Raw genomic sequence first — 20,978 nt, 5'->3', positions numbered from 1 at the left:
GTGTGTCTTGTGAGTCTCTATGTCCTGCGTGTCCTGCCTGTCCCTGCTGCCCGGTAAGGAGCTGGTGTGTGGCACCTGACCCTACCACCAAAGTCAGGTTTGTTTTGTTGTATGTAAGGAACATCCATTTTTTGGATAGAAGGCTGTTTCTCTCTCCCTCCACATTACTTGCACTAGTGGAATGAGGACAGTCAAAGAATGGGACTAGCTCTAACTCCCAGTTTCTCTGATCCTTTTTACACTGTCTGTCTGAGATCTCACTCTTGATCCACCTCCACACAGGAAGCAACATGGCGAGTTCAATTAGTCAGAAAATAACTCTGGGAAAGACCAGTCCAGCCAGTAAGCGGATGGGAGGGGAGTGTAATCCCATTCCAATCCCTTTCTGGACTCGTGATGTCATGCAGTTATGGGCCTGGGGACCAGAACCGCCAACGGAACAACAATGACGGTAAAAAGAACGCAGACAGAAAACGGGGAAAAAAGAGATTTTTTTCTTCAACTTCATCACCAGTCCAGCCCATCACATCCCGCCTCCTGCACCGAGATCCACTCCTCAGAACCTCCCGATGAAGAGGTTGATGTTCTGCTCCTCAGAACCTCCCGATGAAGAGGTTGATGTTCTGCTCCTCAGAACCTCCCGATGAAGAGGTTGATGTTCTGCTCCTCAGAACCTCCCGATGAAGAGGTTGATGTTCTGCTCCTCAGAACCTCCCGATGAAGAGGTTGATGTTCTGCTCCTCAGAACCTCCCGATAAAGAGGTTGATGTTCTGCTCCTCAGAACCTCCCGATAAAGAGGTTGATGCTCACTGCCCCATCTGAAGCTGCTGGAGTGCCATGATGACTATGGTGGAGTATGGAACAGACCCATTCTAGGCCAAAATGACTTTAGGCCAAGTTTCCCTGATAATAACAATAAGTTACCCTCATAACATCCCATGAAATTTGGAAATTAAAGAACACACACAAAAGAGAGACTTGGCTTATTAATACATTACCAACATTATTAACCTGTAAGGGAGACAGCACAGTAGACATATAAAGGTCAAAGGTGATGACGTCCCATTAGCCTAAAGATGATTCCATAAGTACCTGTAAGCCTTTAATTATGAGATACACACTTTAAAGATGACGTCCAGAACTCCCTCCAACGGCTCCCAGTGGGCCAATCAGAGCAGGGAAGCCAGAACACAACATACCGCACAAAGACATCAGTTTGGCTGGAGCTCCAAGAGTTTTAATTGGTCACCCATAGTTGAGACGCAGGGTAGGAGGGGCATTTCAGGGCAGACAGGGCCATGTTCATCCGGACTCCACATCATGCTCAACTGCATGAAAATGATTGATTGACTGATCGATCGATTGATTGACTTAGAACACGTCACCACAAGGCTCTTTATAGATTAAACTGTCAGGTCTGTTTAGTGCATCCTTGCCTCAGCTGGGACTCCTGCCAAACCTCCCACACCGAAGTCCTCGGGACACTAATCTACTGCAGCACGACTGGGTCTCCCCCCCCCACACACAGATCAGCGCCGCACCAGACGCGACGCAACAAGCCATCCTCGCGCTCAGACCAGACGGCCCTGGCCACAGCTGGGAGAGCAGACAGCTGTAATAGAGTGGCTAAGGAAGTGGCTTTTCCAAGCAGCTTTCTCTCAGCGATAGGTCAGACATATAAAAGCATTTTGAGTTTCCTTTATGCAAAGCTGGCCAGACATGAACCCTGAGAACAAACAGGCTCTCTTACGTCTTATCTCCAGAGAAGGGTAGTGCGAATAACAACTGCTTGGCCTTGCCATTCCAGACTTTTCTAGAGCAGGATCTGCTGTGTCCTTCGGCCAGACACTCCGGATCGCAAAGGAGCAGAGTAGAGAGACCAATCACAGCACAGCTACCTTTGATTCATTTAACCAACAGTGACATGCTGTGATAAACAGCCAACCAGCAGTTCAGCCGGCTAGTGTGCACACACACAGAAACACACACACGTGCCCACACACACAAACAAACAGAAACACACTCAGACAAACACACACATGCGCATAAACACATGTGCACACACACAGGCACACACAAGCAAACACAACACACACCAACATATATACACGCACGTGAACACACACACATATAAAGTGTCCATGTAGTATACTTTGTGTGTGTGCAGTGGACTGACATATTTATGGATTTATTTGGTGTCAGTTTCTTTGCTACAAGTCTTTCGGCTAGACTCCTCAGATCCTCTCATCTCGCCACTACACATCAGCTCAGGTGTGAAGTGTGACGTAAAGTAGACATAAGGGCACACATTTTGAAGTCATCTAGAATGCTACAGTTCCATATCATCCACATGAATCCAAACCCAAACTGGTAAAATAAAATGACAGGTCTTTTAAAAACAGCACTGGTGTCACAAATATATTGAGTAAGTACGCTTAATAACACAAACAGGGCGGCGTCCCAAAAGCGTCGTAAAACAAAACAAATGACTAAACAAGGAACACTTGGATCGTGTAGTCATCCAATTTTTGCACCATGAAGTCTTTCACTCTTTGCAGTCGCTGAGGTCCTCGGAGTCCATGCAGAGACTGTCCATTTTATTCGACCTGCTGACCAACGGAGGTCAAGCTCCATGTGACACAGCCTAACAAAAACAACTGCCGTGCTCGGTCATGGCTCATGCAGACAGGGTCATCTCTACTGGCCTGGGGGGTGGATTATGCAGGAGAAGCAGCTCTTTATCGTGGGTGTTCCCCAATGCTAATCCTCACATACTCCAAATCAGTGTTCAATGAGCACTTCTAAGAGTTTCTTGTCCAACAGGTGTGGATATAAGATTAATCTATTTAGACCTTCATCTTTCCTCCTCTCAGGCTTCCTATAATATAAGGATGAAACAGAACAAATACAGATTTTAAAACTATGGGATATATGACATTTTGCCCTGGATTGCTGTCTGCGCCTGAAAATGGATCTTAATCAATCAACCTGCAAAGAGGAGCCACCCAACTCTCTTCTTCCCATCAGTCCTCACAGAACTGCCAACAAACCTCTAAAAAAATATCCATGTTAGATAGATCCTATTCATCCTAAAAGGAACACAAACCCTTCCTGGCCAACTCCTGCTCCCTTGATCAGTACAAGAGTGAACTTCCGCAGTTTCCTCTTCCCCATAAAACCTTTATTCTCTTGGAAAACTCTGACAGGACACTGGAAATGTCCTGATAGGGACTGGAGTAATACATCTCACTACCTTTATATATACCTGAGAAGCAAATCCTTTCCCTGTGTGTGTGTGTGTGTGTGTGTGTGTGTGTGTGTGTGTGTGTGTGTGTGTGTGTGTGTGTGTGTGTGTGATTTTAATCCATGTGAACCACCATCTCTCCAGTCAGAAGCCCTGACCTCTGACCTCTGGCTTCTGCCGAGAGTGATGAAGGAGACCATAACACCGGGGCAGTTCCACTGGTCTCCTAAACACCTCATCCACGTTCCTGGTCATCCTTCCTTCAGCCTGGGCCATAAAGGCAAGCCCACTGTGGGAACGCCACAATCAGCTCTATTGTTTTAACATTCCCAATTTGTCTTCCGGCTGCGATGACACATGTTCATTTCCCAGACATTCCCAACATTGCTTAAGAGTCACTATGAAAAGTTTTTCATGACAACGTTCCATGACTCCACTCTGTACAAACAGAAAAGGGCAAGAGGGAAAACGTGTGTGTGTGTGTGTGTGTGTGTGTGTGTGTGTGGGTGTATGTATGTGTGTGTGTGTTTGTGCAGGCATGTGTGTGAGACGGTGTGTGTGCATGCGCGCGCGTGTGTGTTAGAGGGAGAAATAGCCTGAAGAGAGACAAATTTGATATTTGACAATAGCTGAGTCAGATTAATAAACAACACACACACACACACACACAAACGAATTCTCAGCCCATTCAAAACTGCTAGACGTTCCCGCGAGGACATTTATTACACACGCGCCACACATTCTGTCTCCCTTAAATTCCCATTTAATTCCAGCCTACATATGGAACCTACTTAACACACTCGGAAAACCATGGGCTGAGCCAGACAGAGAAGAGGTGTGTCTGAGCCTGTGTGCGTGTCTGTGTCTGTGCGTGTGTTTCGTGGTCAGTGCCGGTGCACATTCCATTCTGTTCCTAATGGACATGTTGGTGACCCCTCCTGCATGTACAGTACTGTAGCCCATCAGTGGACCCTGGCCATCGGACCAGATTACTGCTGAATAACAGTGGCAGACGAACCCTGATAGGACCTCCTTCTACAAACCCTCCAGGCTGTGTGTGTGTGTGTGTGTGTGTGTGTATGTAATTATGTATTAGCATTCATTCACTCGGCCAGACCGGACGCACATGAATGAGCATGTAGGGATCCTAGGCAGTGGCCAGCATTCTCTGCCAAAGTAAACAGCAGGTGGAGAAGCACTGACTGACCAGCTCGTTAAAGCTCCCGGCGCACAGGAGGCTCCGCCCACAGCTCGTTAAATCTCCCAGCTCTCAGGAGGCTCCGCCCTCAGCCTGTCACGACAGTGACACATCCTGTGCTGTTCAGTGCTCCACATTTCAAATGAAACAATAAAGAGCATAAGTCAAAGTGTGTACGTCTATCTTAGAGATGCATGCAGCAATTTGCACACACAATTATCCTGCGTTAAGGGACCAAGAGTGATTTGACAGCTCAGCTGTTTTCTCTCCAGCTGTTTGTTATTGAATTGTTGGGCCGTGAGATGGAACAAAAGTTTTGTCAGAGATCCAGAGACAAAGACAGATCAGAGGAAGTGAACAGAACAGGCTATCAGGCTGGAATATGTCATTTGTAAATATGTTTTCATAATCATGTCAGACCCCGCATGTTTACAAAGGCTTTGGTTTATATGACTGCTTGTGAGTCTCAGGAATTGTAAACAACTTTTCAATGACAACTTCAGTTTTCGTTAGGAGCCATAGCATGGTCTTGGTGGAGCGTGCAGAGCAAGCCAAGATCACGGACCAGGTTTCTGGAAAGCCGAGTCTGGGTCCAGGCTCAGTGTAGTATATACACACACAGCTTTGCTTTCTGGGATATCTGAAAGGGAAATTGATGTCTGAACGTATTAGAATTGAAAAAAAAAAAAAAGACAGAAAGCAAGCAAACTTATGACACTTCCAAAGGAAGACAGCCAGCATAAATAACAGTTTCAAAGCAAAAGTGGGAAAGAAACTTTTATCCAAATGATTTTGGTCAGCCACAGGTTTTCTTAAACCACTGTATCTGTCCGTCTCCAGCGGTCTAAGGGGACATTTCTGGTGTGGCCTGAAATCACACGCACACACCTCAGTGCCCAGTTAATCAACTGAGAGCATACTGAACACATCCAGAGCCAAAGCCGTCAGCCAAACTCCCAGGCCTCCTCAGTCGCACGTAGCCAAAACCCCTGCAGCGTAAACCGCCTTACACTCTCAACAAACCACGCATGTCTATAGCCACATTAATAACCCGGATTAGCCAAAGCATAAAACAATAAGTCCTCAGCCGCCAAACCACAAACCCTAATGCAAGCATGTACCAGTCAGGAGGCAGACAAGTTTATACCCCCAAAAAGGAGTCCCTCTCCAACAAATGCCCGGGAAACTCAGAAATCATTATCTTTCTCCATCACTGTCCTGTTTGATTATTAAGTAGAACAGAAGCAGTTCCTGTGTGGAAAAAAATGTACACAGTTTGTGACCAAAAAAGAAAAGAAAAAAAAAAATCAGGCATTTTATGTAGTAAATTACTGCTTGTCTTAGACACACAGGGAACAGCCAACATCAACGAGTTAGCCAACATCAACGAGTTAGCCAACATCAACGAGTTAGGTTGTTGAAGGTCTCATTATTGCAGACATGAAGTCATCCACAAGACCATGAGTAATCCAAAGTCATCCATCCATGTAACTGCTCAAATATCATATGGTTCATCTCCTCGTCACTTCAGCGCTTGTGTTTGTTTTCTGTATGTCACTTTAACTAATAAATGCAAGAGCACTATGACTTGTAGAATGCATTTGAAAAATCTGTCCATCCATCCATCCATCCATCCATCCATCCATCCATCCATCCATTCATACACTACTCCATTCATCCATCAGTCTGTCCATTCCCTCATCTTTCCATCCATCCATCCATCCATCCATCCATCCATCCATCCATCCATCCATCCAGCCAGGCTTCAGTTGTCCCGTACCCTTGAAGACGGTCGCGTGCTCTGAGAGCAGGTACTTGAGTTCAAAGCTGTATGTGCGGACGCCATGCCCAAGGTCCCTCACTGCCGCGGTCCTGTAGCTGTCCTCCATCCTCCGCGTGCAGCACGACGGCCCGGCATGCTTACACACGGACAGGTCGGCGTCTGAGACCGGGTGGGGTGGGGGGAGGTAGAGAAAGAGAAAAGATTTCAGTCAATCACCTTCATCTCACATAGTACATTACTGTTTAGCAGGCACACGGACACACAGAAGGGTGTGAGACAGGGTCGTCTCGGCTGCCCCTCGCTCAGTTTGACAGAGGGGCCAGTGGGGTCACTTCCTGTAACAGCTTAGCCCTAATACCATCCTACTATCCTTTCATATCCAAGTTAGTCTGATGATCTGATGCTATCAGACTTTCCTAAATTAATGCTGTCCACTACACACACTCGCACTTGCTCACAGACACACTGAAGAGCGCACTTAGCACGGGCACCCAAATGAAGTCACCCAAATGTTAAACACACACACACATCATACTAACATTACAGACAGAATTAGCTCTTGAAGAGTGAGGCCCTGGTTGCACGCAACATTCTGGACCTCCGGGGGGGGTGCCATGAAACATGACCCCAAGAAATGTCTCTCTAGCACTCTCTCGCTCATCTCGACCCCGAGTCAAGCTTTGTGCCACCCAGTTCCAAATCTGGCCCTGAAACACAATAGGGCTGGATAGCTCTGAAGCCCCCCCGAGCCCCACCCACACGCACACCCCTCCACATCCACATACCCAGGCGACACATCATTGTGGCTTAATTATCCAGGACACACCAGCTGCCATGTGTCCCAGCAGAGTGTAGTCATCACTGACCTCTGCCCAACTCTCGCTCTCTCTCTCCTTTCAGTCTCAGATTCACCATCACTGTCATCGTTCCTTTCTTGTCCTCTGCTGAGACCGCTTCTCTGGTCAGCACTCGTCTTCTACGCTCCTTGTTGCAAATCCGCCCCCCCGTCTCCTGCTCTCTGCATCTCGCCTGTCTGTCTCTTTCCTCGCACTCCTCATTCGTCTAAAAGCTGACTTCTAAGAGTTGATGCAACCAGAACCAGACAGATAGAGTGACAGAGAGAGAGAGAGAGAGAGAGAGAGAGAGAGAGAGAGAGCGAGAGAGAGAGAGAGGTCTATGCAAGGCCCTTGGCTTTGCTGAAATCATGTTGGCAGCAGACTGGACACTAAGGAAATTCCGGAACTCGGTTCAGCAGTTCGTATAGCAGTGCAGGGAATATCAGAGCAACGTCAGAAACAGAACCACAGCTGCTGGGTTTACTAAGAGACCAGAAGGTTTAATGGTTGCAGCCTCGTTTCTCCTCATTTCGATATATAAAACCTCAGATGTTGTGATTCCTGAGGTGTTGGAAGGCGTGGTTCTTTTAGGTCAATCTTAAGGTAATGGCCTTGTTTATTTATAGTGATTAAAATCTTTAAGTGCGGGCATGGTTAGTCAAGATCTGCTTAAATGGGCACCTTGCAGCCAGAGTGAGTGCTGACTATGGTGCTGGAGTGTGCATTGAAAAGATCTGATTACTATGTTTGTCACGTGTGAAATTTACAGTGGAAACAGAAGAGAGTTGCACTGCAAACTGACAGCAACAGGTTAAATACTCAATTCCAAGAGCAACAAAAAGTAAAAAATAATGCTTTGTATTATTTTTTACTTTTTGTAAAAAAGCAAACCAACAAGCAAACCAACAAGCAACCAAACAAACATTTTTGTTTGTTTCCTTTGTCATTTGACCTATGCCCTTATCCAGAGTGAAGTACCTCAATAATCTGTAAGAGAGTATGTATGTTCCCTGGTCTTGGCCAAAAGGCTAAACTTCCAGTTGTTTCATCGTTAGGCGAATGACATACAGATCTGCGCATGCACAAACCAAACCATCACATAGTCTACTGCCCTGGGCCTGGACTCATTGTTTCAGCTCCGATATTAATGAGTCTGCGGCCATTCTGATTGGCTTTTCAGCCACAATTAAGACAAGAAGCACTTCTGTTTCATGCTTTGTCCCAGATCAGTAATATGGGAGTTATTTGCAGTATATACTCTTGCTGATACTAACGGTATCTCCCTCCAAGTTGCGCACATCTGGTGACGGGGCATTCAGTGCTGGTAGCTCCAGTTCATGGAGGTCCCCCCTGTGCTAGTTCGTCTGCAGCCTTGTTCAAAAGTAGTCTTAAATCCTGGGTGAGAAAATATTGGGTTTTATTGTGTACTGGTACACTGTACAGTGTCCTTGGGTGTCTTGAAAGGCATAAATGTTATTTTTATTTATTAAATGTTATTCATTAGAAGCTCTCTTATTCCCGCAATGCAGGGACATCCTTAAGACTGACAGCAGACAGACAAATAAATCAATCAATCAATGAATAATTATTATCAATTGTAACTTGATTAATGAGGTCTGGATGTTCTCACAGTCTTTCAGGCGATTTCTACGTAGGAACACCGCCCACTGCAGGCACCCCTGATTATTAAAGCTGCAATATGAAACAACACATGGTCTTACCCAAATTCAACTAAACAGATACCGCAGTGAGGCATCTCCAAGGATAACAATGCCCGCTTTCTCCAGGGCTGGTGGAGTGTGGCTGGGAAGATGGGGATGTGGAACCCAGTCGGATGGGCATCTAGAGCTCAGGAAGAGTTCTTTGGAATGCTAGCACTGCCACCACTACCCCGCCACTTCTTTACGTCGGACGGAAACTCTAAGGAATATCTGAGAACAATCGAGTCCAAATGACTTCTTAAGCTGTGCAGTCACTGAGAAGGATCCAAACGTTTATCACTACGATATTGGGAACATCCCCAGGGTAATTTCGGAGTAAGTAACTGGATACATATGCGTAAATTGCACAATTGTATTAGTAAGTGTTTTTTGAGGGTTTTATTCCGGGGTTGTGTGCGAACACACACTCCCATGGCTCCTGCTGGCTGGGGTTCACACTCCACTTATAAGCCCCTAATCACTCACAGGTGACAAGTGCCAGCTGCTTAATTGGGTGGATTAGGTCTCAGTTCCATTCTCATTGCTCACACCAACACGACCCGAGCAACCTCAGGGTCAAAGTTAAAAGAGTTCTGGCTACGCCTTTGAGCTGAGGCAGTGGGGGGGCGGCGGAGCCTGAGAGAAGAAGGAAATCTGTGGCGTGATCCAAGGCCTTTAGTGTGCACTCTTCATGGAATGTAAATTTTTGTTATGATTTCAGTGTTTACAGAGACTCGTGGTTTGAAGGGGGAGAGTGGGCTAAAGCAATTTCCTGATCATACCATCCTTTACGTGCACACACGCGCATGTCTAAACTTTAAAGATTAAAGTCGGGTAATTGATGATAGCTGAAGTAATACTAAGCTCTCTGTTTTTCACTCCTTGGTTTTTCTCCATCCTTTCTTGGATGCTCTTGGTCCTTTGAAGTAGTGGCATAAACTGCGAAGCCGTCAGCGTTACTCGGGCCTGCTATACATCTGCGTGTTTACCTGGGCCTGTTGAGCTGCGGTTCCGACCCTCACTGGAAGGAAAACATCACCCCCCCCCAAAGGGTCTGGCAGCAAAGCCACCTTTCTGCAGGCCCTGGGCATGCGCCCGCGGTTTCTGGGCATGCGCCTGGTGTTGATGCCAACCCGAGAGGCTAATAACTGGGGACTAAGTCCAGGAAGGGTGGAGGTGGGGTGTTTGGGCGGGGGAGGGGGAGGCATGTGGCACTCCAGATGGAGGAGGTGTTACCGTCAGGCCAGACCTTCGCCACACGCTTCAGAATCTGCTACGGTAGCAGCCATGGCTTTAAAAGGCTGGGCTCAAACACGGCAGAGACCGCCAGGGCTCAGGGGCAGACAGGCAGACACATGAACCACAGACATGCGCAACTCTTCTTGAACCGTAAACAGACCTCACGGCAGTTAGACGCAAATGTACACATGGTCATATACACAGACACACACACGCGCACACACACAGCCACACACACAGGCATACACACAGGCACACACACGCAATCAGCAGGTTAGTTGGCCAATCTGACTAAAATATCTCACCTCTAACACACAAAAACAGCAGAAATACCCGCACGTTTGACCAGGCATTTCAATGGACTCTCACCTCTGCATAACCACACACCTCTGGCTCCAGCAAATGAACAAACCAACATTTTATGGAGTATCATATGTCTCTTACAACGTTTAGGTATAACCTGGCCTTGAAATAATACCACTGGAACGGAGAACATCCAAAGAAACATTACTGAAAGTACAACTAAGCATCATAATTCATCACCTTGACACTAAACAGTGGTCTGTTGTGGATATTTCAAGATATACGTACTGGCGGAATAAACGCCTGTTGCTTACAATTATTTTCTGAAACCAAAGTAAAATTCAAAATACCTAAATTCCCACATGTCTAGAGACATTTATTATGAAATAAAACAACAGTTAGGGGAATTCTGGAGGTTTGCCGAAAGCTTAATTACATCCACGATAAAAGCTCATCTGTACTGGAATTCTGTTGGAATTTGGCATCATAAACTTTAGCCATATGTGCCTCATTTAGTTACCTCCAGTTCAATCACAGAGTCTGACACAAGAAATTAGTAGGAGATTGAAATCCCTTATGCATAGGGCATTTCAGAATGAGAGGTTAATCTAGGCTAGTCTAATTCTCCCGTTATAACTGCTTTAATTAAACTGACCCTAGACCAGTGTCATCGTTAACATTTTCAGCGCTTTCCTTCATGTAATATCCTTTGGGATATATACACTAAATAATTAGACAGCAATGTCAGTTTTTGGATTAACCACAGGCTCACCGTGGCACTTGGGACCAAGTTCAGGTCAGGGGTCAGCTCTGGATTAAACCCTGGATTAAACCCTGAAATCAGTCATGGACTCAGCACTGAGTCCAGCACTAGGATAAACACCGCATCCAACACTGAGGTCTGCACTATATTAAAACACCATATCCAACACTGGGTGAAACGGTGTGTTCAGCACTGCATGAAGCCATGTTCAGTACTGAGTAAAGCCGTGTTCAGTACTGGGTGAAGCGCCGCACGCAGGAGCAGCGGTGGAAAGCGCATGTGCAGGAGAGCAAACCAGAGGCTTAGAGCTGCCACTTTCTTCCTGTGCCAGCCACTGACTTTATGAATGCACGAACTGTTCCTCTTCCTTTACTCTCCCCTTCGCTGACCAAAAGCCTGTTTGATGTTCTAACATAAGCAAGGCCGGAGGAGTGATTAAAGAATGAATATTTTAGAGACGGGTGGCATGTTTGGATTTGAACGCCGTATGCGCATTTAAAAATGTCTCAACTTCCGCCGCTAACAGAGTGAGAAATGAACACTCTGCTGCAGCCCAGTGGACAAGGTGCAAAGACAATAAGGTGTAAAGTGGACGAGGTGCAAAGACAATAAGGTGTAAAGTGGACGAGGCACGAAGACAATAAGGTGTAAAGTGGACGAGGTGCGAAGACAATAAGGTGTAAAGTGGACGAGGTGCGAAGACAATAAGGTGTAAAGTGGACGAGGTGCGAAGACAATAAGGTGTAAAGTGGACGAGGTGCGAAGACAATAAGGTGTAAAGTGGACGAGGTGCAAAGACAATAAGGTGTAAAGTGGACGAGGTGCGAAGACAATAAGGTGTAAAGTGGACGAGGCGCAAAGACAATAAGGTGTAAAGTGGACGAGGTGCGAAGACAATAAGGTGTAAAGTGGACGAGGTGCAAAGACAATAAGGTGTAAAGTGGACGAGGTGCGAAGACAATAAGGTGTAAAGTGGACGAGGTGCGAAGACAATAAGGTGTAAAGTGGACGAGGTGCGAAGACAATAAGGTGTAAAGTGGACGAGGTGCGAAGACAATAAGGTGTAAAGTGGACGAGGTGCAAAGACAATAAGGTGTAAAGTGGACGAGGTGCGAAGACAATAAGGTGTAAAGTGGACGAGGTGCAAAGACAATAAGGTGTAAAGTGGACGAGGCGCAAAGACAATAAGGTGTAAAGTGGACGAGGTGCGAAGACACGGTGAGAGGCATGACAGCCCAGCTGGTACCTAGACAGAAGATGCAGAAGCGGCACGATTTTTAATATCCGGTGTTTGCACCTACTCGTCCATGCTAGTGCAGCAAAATATATAAACAATGAAAGAAGGAAATGAAACTTCCAGTAACTTGTGTCTTCGGCAGTACCGCGGAACAGTTTTCGCACAGAGGATGGTAAGGAATGTTGGGGGCTAAGAACATTTTTACAGGACTTTGAACAAGGTTACAAAAGAATGATTCATAACGGTGTCAAGTTTAATAGAGGATATTTCACTGCCGTGTCTCGTTTTATAGAGGAGGCTAGTGATTTATTAGATAGTGAGGGGGAATCCTAAAGCTGAAACCACATGCCTAAAGACTAAGTGACATTTCTGTAGGAGAATGATATTATGCTGAGTCTAATTCACTGAAGGACCTGTTGAGAGAAGATAATGCTAAAGAACCGGACCGGGTTAGACCCGACCCCTGGGTGCCAGGACTGAAATGATCCGTCCCCTCATACAGCGCAGGATGGTAGCGAGAGTGCTGAATCAGCACAACCTCAGCCCAACTCGCTTGGTCACGTCTCACAGGAGAACACACAGAGAGGAAGTACCTCAATGTCACAGTAACCAGTGGATACGGATAAGGGACAGCATGGATAAGGTGGATAAGGGACACGATGGCACCGATTACATAAAGCTCTTCTCACAATGACTAATATTAATGAAATGCCCCTGTCAGCAGAATATAATGATGTCGGTTGGTGAAGTTACACATACACACACACACACACACACACACACACACACACGCGTGTGCAGAGAGGGAGAGAGAGCGCATTCTGACTACCCTGAACAGAGCCAGTTAACCTCTCCATTTCTGGGCTCTTTTTTCCAAGTGAACATCTGGTGTGTCTTCAGTAATGATTAACAAGCCGCTGCAGACAATGTCTTCATGATGAATTTATTACTTATTTTTTCTCTGTTGTTACTTTTGACAGCAGAAACAGTCATGCAGTCTGTTTACGCGATGTGTTACGCCTACTTCAAACAATCGGCATACTGACTTTTGTGATTGCAAAACTTTGGAGTTCATAACAAATAACAGCACAATAACAGCACTGTGTGCTGATATTAGTGCATATTGGTCAATTTTTCTTTTTGTTATTTCTTGTAGGTTTAATTTAATATTTTCCTTTAACAATACACTATTATAAGTGCTAAATAAACCGTTTTTACCGATCTTACAGTAAAATATAAATATACGCACACGCACAAAAAAATATCATGGTTTCTTGTCAAATTGGGCCCTAGAACTTTTGGGCACCCTGAACATATTTGTCTGTGTGTGTGTGTGTGTGTGTGTGTGTGTGTGTGTGTGTGTGTGTGTGTGTGTGTGTGTGTGTGTGTGTGAAACCCAGTGGGAATGAAGGCTGTTGTGGTCTACGTGCTTGGTGAAGTTCTCGAGCTGGTCTGTGTCTGTGTCAGTGGTTGGGCATACTTTCACATGCCCAACATTCCAGGCTCCTGCTCCGGACCTCATGTTGTCTATGACTGCAGACCTGCAGACTGCCTGACCTCCACATTACAGCCCCACGTGCCTGTCAGCTGTCCGACTCCACTGTTAAAGGGACAGTTATATGTCTGTATAAGAATGAACTGGAATGTGGCATTTAACATAACACGCTGTAACTGTGTAGCCAGCGATGAGTGACATCACATCCTCCTGTGCCAATCAGCACGATCCTTTTTACACATTTTGGCCCGGCTTGGTCAAACTGCCCCAAATGTAATTTGATCTAACCAGCCTCTCTGTGGCCAGTAGTGATGAAGCTAACTGCAAAACGAGACGCCACATACAGGGATGCGTGTGCTGTAATTATAGAAACAGCTTGGAAGGGCTGACAGGAACAGGTTTGGAAAGGCCTGTGGATGTGTGAGCAGTGGTGGGTGCTAATCTCAGCACAGCAGGGGGGATACTGGGCTCAGGGAAGTCGTTTCCCAACTCCACTAACTCATTAGCTAGACCAGAAAAGCCTCAGCTACTGCAATCTGCAGGGCAATCTTTATTATAAGAGCTGCTCTCATCCCACCAAAAAACATAAAATACAGTATATTCATTACACACACACACACACACACACACGCACGCACACACGCACGCACACGCGCACACACACGCGCACACACACGCGCACACACATACACACACACACACACACACACACACACACACGCACGCACACGCGCACACGCACGCACACGCACACACATACACACACACACACGCACGCACACACGCACGCACACGCGCACACACATACACACACACACACGCACACACACGCGAACGCACACGCGCGCACACACGCGCACACACACGCGCACACACACGCGCACACACATACACACACACACGCACGCACACACGCACGCACACGCGCACACACATACACACACACACATACACACACACGCACACACACGCACGCACACACGCACGCACACGCGCACGCACACGCACACACACACACACACACACACACGCACGTGCACGCGCACGCACACGCGCACACGCGCACACACACACACACACACACACACACACACACACACACACACACACACACACACATATATATATATATTTATTTCGGACATAGATTCATCAGCTGTGCAAATACTGTTCTTCACACTTGCAAAGCTGATGAAGGACCGCTGTCCGAAACATCCCGATTCTATGGAAACCTTGTCTAATTCACGGCAATTTCGACCATTTCTGCATCTTTTACTACAGTAGACTACGGTACACACCTGGAAGCTTCTTTGGGTTTATATATGTCCCTGAAATGGTTTCTAATGGTTTCTCAGTTTCATATTCTAATGCAAACGGGCCCACGTTACCTCATATTTACTATTACAAACCACTCTGCATCACAAACCACAAGCTCAAGTCCAATCGCAGTCCAAGCAACGACTGAACGATTAGTTCAGCCAACTGGACACTGTGTCATCATCACTGACTCCTTCGTAAAGACAGGGCACAAAATCAAGAGGAAACAGCCCTCCAGGGAAAAAAAAACGAGCAGGAAACAGCCCTCCAGGGGGAAAAAAAACGAGCAGGAAACAGCCCTATAGGAATAATGTGTGAGTATCAGGGCCCTACAGCCTACAACATAAAATCCGTCTCCCTCTGGTCTTGCATGCCAAACAATCACATTTGTATTTTACCTACAATGCACAGCTGATGACTCTCTATCAACTAATTAATGGCAAAAAAAACCTCCATCACTGAGTTCCCATCGACTGTTCTGTTATTGGTTTACGTATTTTATCCTCAGCAGGCTCGGATTACTTTAAGGCAGTAAATTATAACAGCCTTTTCCCGTCCTCTCCATGCTGAACCTGAGGCAGTCCACAGTTCTGCTCTCAGCAATACCAGTACCAGGCATTGACTGGCCTTGCCTGCTTGGCTCAGGTGATGGGAACTGGGACAGAGGAACTACATGGACAGTGTTTAGGTCCTTGGGTACAGGACGTTTGTGCACACCGGATTAAGGACCTAACGGATGAGCGAGGGACCTGCACGAGATGGAGTTCTGCAGCACTGATAATGATGACCGATGTCTGGCTGGGCTGACAACTGAAGTGAGTATTAAAACCCTACATAAAGGAATACCTCACTTCTGAAGGCATACAGCTAAACACGAGAGGAGCAGGAACTGCGATCTTCTCCCAGGAACAAAAGCAGACGTTATGAAGTGCTTCATTATGAAGCATCATATACTTCGCATTCTTTTTTCTTCTTGGTGGCCACAAGAAGAAAGTGGAGACTGGTCCAATTATGGGAGACACAAACCACTCTGCGATCAAGAGATTTACCCTAATTATGGTTTGGTCGGCCTAGCCTGTGTGAAAAATGCATTGTCTACAGCTTCTCTGCCTTGCCAGGAAACATTCTGTGTGTCGGAAATTGTGTATCTAACCTAAACACAGTGCCGAGCTCAAAGCTATAGTTCCTGCAGGGCCTAATGCTTGAGTGTTTAGTCTTGATCCAGCACAAATATTCTCTAATTAACTCATGAAGGGTTAATGAGTTGGATCATGTATGTTAAATCTACTAAAACACTGAACCGGACAACGTTTGGCCTTTAAACCCTTAGACAGTGTGTGTGTGTCTGTGTTCTGCAATGACTTAGCCCCAGACATTCTCCAATCTAATCAAGTTCTGATGCACCCCAACTATGCAAGAACGCATATTCTCACAATATTCTCATAAGAACGCATATTCTCACAATATTCTCATAATATTCTCATGAGAACGAGTATTCTCATAATATTCTCACAATATTCTCATAATATTCTCATAAGAACGCATATTCTCACAATATTCTCACAATATTCTCATAATATTCTCATGAGAACGAGTATTCTCATAATATTCTCATAAGAACAAATATTCTCACAATATTCTCACAATATTCTCATAAGAATGCGTATTCTCATAAAATTCTCATAAGAACGCATATTCTCACAATATTCTCATAATATTCTCATAATATTCGCATAAGAACACATATTCTCACAATATTCTCACAATATTCTCATAATATTCACATAAGAACGAGTATTCTCATAATATTCTCATAAGAGCGCATATTCTCACAATATTCTCATAATATTCTCATGAGAACGAGTATTCTCATAATATTCTCATAAAAACGAATATTCTCACAATATTCTCACAATATTCTCATAAGAATGCGTATTCTCATAATATTCTCATAAGAACACATATTCTCACAATATTCTCATAATATTCTCATAAGAACGCATATTCTCACAATATTCTCATAATACTCTCATAATATTCTCATAAGAACGCATATTCTCACAATATTCTCATAATATTCGCATAATATTCGCATAAGAACGTATATTCTCACCATATTCTCACAATATTCTCATAATATTCGCATAAGAACGCGTATTCTCATAAGGCTGCAAGGGCAAATTCTACACAGTCATCACTATGTTTTCGTGCTTCGCTTAAAAACTAATCATATCCTGTTCAATAAGAATAAATGTCTATCAAATTTCAAGAACCCATTAAAATTGATATGATGATGCAAGAAAAACTTTGGAAACTAAGTGGATAACATGAGTTACACAATCGGCGTTTCACCGACACACATCATATTCACTTGCGTGCATGGGCTTCGGTGTGGCGCATGTTGTGAATCGTGTCTCGGCAGAGTACAGCGCTTTCCGGACCCGGGGCGGAGACGGTCACACGGCACAGCGGTCCGCAACGCGCGTCTGTCCGCCGTTATTCCGCTAACCGGTTACGGGACCGGGGGACACGGTCAGCGGGGTCTTCTTTTCAGTGCCGGGCTGCTGATACCGGAGAGTCCCTCTGGATAAGTTACTCACCACGACACGGAGACAAACAGACGCATCGGAGACTGTTGGCAGCTGCAGCTGCACATTTCACGGACTTTGCGTTCCCTCCGGAGAATAAGCACGCTACCGTAATTTTAGCGTGTTTCTAAACAACTTTGATAAGGACTTTGAATAAATCCGACGCTTCCTTTAGCAGTCAACTCTTATTCAGCCAAAGGGAAAACCTGTCCCTCTACCTTCTCGCTGAGCAAAACCCCGCACTGGTTAAAGCTTGAGACCGTTATGCGCAAATCTATTTACTTGGGGTGAGAGTTTTATTCCTCCGCGGCGGTTCTTCCTTTCCCGCGTGCATGCTGTGCCACTCACCTGTGCCAGGTGCCTCCGGTACCCATTTCAGAGGTCCGATCTGGCGCAACTGGAAAGCCGTTTTCACCTCGTGACAGCTGTGGCATCTCACCTCAGACACAGCTGCCAAGCTCGCGACCGCCACGGTAATCCACCAAAAGTTCACTCGTGGGAATAGTTCAGTGGACATGGCAGCATCTCAGTGGCCAGGCGCGCGGGACGGTGTAGGACACAGAAAGAGCGTCAAACACGCACGCGTCTCGCAGTCATGATTTACTGGGTCTGCGCGGTCGGAGAGAGACACAGACTGGCGCGCGCGAGTTCTGCAACGCGAACGACACTCGCACTCGCTCGCGCACTCACCCGACTCACTCCTCTCTCTCTCTGTCTCGCGCGCGGGCGCGCGTTCATTGCCTCGGGAGATTTCGGGCATCAATATAGAGATACGGCTCGTGCGTTTGATGCACGGGAGTCCATTTCTGCAGTTTTCGATAGTTTGTTTTCAGTCCTTATACTGAAAGTAACTGGAAAATGAACATGAATATGAGGTAGTAGGACAACTCAAAACATTCAGTAAACTGTTCTACGTGTTTAGTGTCTGCAATATCTAAATCATAGAGTAGTCTAGTGCAAAGCCTGCATATACAGTACATAAGACTGGAACAAAGAGTGGGGGGAATAAATATGCGAGAGATAAAGCAACGTCAATTACGTGTCGCAACGGATCTTTAAATAATATATTCTAGAACACTCAACAGTCACTATAATTTCACAAATAGTGACTTTTCCACCCTCTGCTGGGTGAAACTGTAAAATGCAGGCTTCCAAGCGCAAATGTGAGTCACGTGATTCACACCACCAAACTCCTGGACCCAGGAGTGTGGTTTAACGTGTTTTGTTCTTTGCTTCGTTCCTCTGTTTACCAAATTCCTAAGCAGTACAGGCTGAGATCAAACTGCAAACAGCTGTCTTCATGTTGTTGTCTTCTATCGGATGCGTTGTGTTGCACATGCTACGTGATTATAACCGTTTCCATTGTACATTGAAACCAAGGGCAACGTCGTATTTGCTACACTGTATATGTGTGTATATAGTATCAATCCGAATGGTATTAACAACTCATCTTTACGTCTACATGGTAGGTAAACGTCGTGTTAGGAGTCTTGGCCAAGGTAGATAGCGCACATGACCTGATGGGGTGTGAGCATCAGTCCTCTACTGTAAAATTGTTGCCCACTACATCATTGGTGCTTCAATGCGTCAGTTTTCTGAGGGGAATGTTTGTTTTGTTTTTAAATGCAGTTCATAGTTTTTAAATGTTTTAGTGTTTTTTAGTACAGATCATATTGTGGTTCACACAATTGTGACTTCAAATCAACCTGTGAGGATCAATGGAACCACGGTGGAGAGAGTAGAGTTTCAGGTACCTTGGAGTTCATATCCTGTCCTGGTCCCGCCACACCAACTCCCTGGCAAAGAAGGCTTGTCAGCATCTTTACCACCTCAGATGCCTAAGAAACTTCAGACTGCCCTCCAAGGTACTGCGGAACTTCTACACCTGCACTATCAAGAGCATCCTCACAGGGAACATCACAGTCTGGTTTGGGAACAGCACCAAGCAGGACAGACAAGCACTCCAAAGGGTAGTGCGTTCAACAGAGCACATCACTCATACGGAACTTCCTGACCTGCAGACCATCTATTACAAGCGGTGCCAGACCAAGGCCAGGAGGATTGTGAAGGACCCCACCCATCCCAACAATAGGCTCTTCTCTCTGTTGAGGTCAGGGAAGCGCTTTCACTCCCTGAAGACCAACACAGAGAGACTGAAGAGGAGCTTCTTCCCACAGGCCATTCAGGCCCTGAATCAGGGAAACTGATCAACTGTGGGGACCACCACCACCATGTGACTGTAAATCTGTAAATTTGTAAACTGGAATTGTACATTGTGTACATACACATATATCCATATATACATTGTACATTGTGTATATATACATATAGTGTACATACATTGTTATATATTTTTTGTATTTTTGATACATATATATTTCCTTATGCACCCATTTCTTTCCTGTTTGGACAGAGCACTCACAAAACCATTTCACAAAACCATTATACCATGTATAACTATGTACATGACAAATAAACCAAACTTCAAACTTCAAACTTGAATCAGCAACCACAGAGATATGTTACTGAAACTGTTTCCTGAAAAGACATCAGTGTGCATTTTCATGGTGGAGTTGCCTTTATCTGACAACATATACATTTTACAAGCATCTTATATAGTACAAACAACTAATCAAGTTACTGTAGTTCTTACTTGGGGACTCTACACAATCCCAAAGTTTGACACCTGTTATAACAGCTCTACCAATTTCTTACTCAGTGACACTCATCAATATACATACCATTTATAAATTTCACATTTACATTTTTCTCTCCATCCCAATTTGTATCCTAGTCTAAGCGGTCTCTAATGTACCTTTCAGTCAGGAATAGCTTCCCTCTGGCCTTTATACCACAATGACCTGGTTGGTCGAGTGCTATACTTATGGTTGTGGTTCTGGTAGGTTCTCCCATCTCCACAAAGAAACTCTGGAATGCTCTTATATCCCATCCAAGATCTCACAGGTGTAGGGACAATTCTCTGGACCTCACAGCTTGGTTTTCACATTGGCATACACCATCAACCATAAGACGTTATACATACAGGTGTTTGCTTTTCTAAATTTTATCCAATCAATTCAATTAGGCACAAGTGCACTCCAATGAAACTTTGGAAGCATTTCAAGGACATTTGATAGAAGTAGGATGCGCCAGAGGTCGAACATCTGCATACATATGTAAATGCGGTAATTCAGGCTTTCATTTTTAATACAAGGCGTTAAAGTGAATACGTTAATAACGAGTTAACGTCACTATTTAAAAACAAAGAAATAAA

General features: G+C 45.3%; 1 protein-coding gene across 4 annotated transcripts in view; it reads right to left on the bottom strand.

Moving 5' to 3' along the window:
• The window catches only part of gpc5c (glypican 5c), a 127,575-nt gene extending 107,441 nt beyond the window's left edge, over positions 1 to 20,134 (bottom strand). The window contains exons 1-2 of one of the 4 annotated variants that reach the window (XM_027017439.3): positions 18,053 to 20,134; positions 6,224 to 6,385 (exon numbers count right to left, since the gene is read on the bottom strand). In XM_027017439.3, the coding sequence (XP_026873240.2) occupies positions 6,224 to 6,385; positions 18,053 to 18,221 (331 nt within the window). In that variant the 5' untranslated portion in view covers positions 18,222 to 20,134. Of the gene's footprint in view, positions 1 to 6,223; positions 6,386 to 7,092; positions 7,241 to 17,487; positions 18,018 to 18,052 lie in introns of those variants that run through there. The other 3 variants (XM_035527737.2, XM_081722460.1, XM_081722459.1) reach the window with 3 other exon arrangements.
• Positions 20,135 to 20,978: the final 844 nt, after the last annotated feature.

The sequence above is a fragment of the Electrophorus electricus genome, chromosome 11 (assembly GCF_041902795.1).
Source record: "Electrophorus electricus isolate QZ-2024a chromosome 11, ASM4190279v1, whole genome shotgun sequence".
Classification (NCBI taxonomy): Eukaryota; Metazoa; Chordata; class Actinopteri; order Gymnotiformes; family Gymnotidae; genus Electrophorus; species Electrophorus electricus.
The sequence above is the reverse complement of the archived record's forward strand: the minus strand, read 5'-3'. Positions and strand labels throughout refer to the sequence as shown.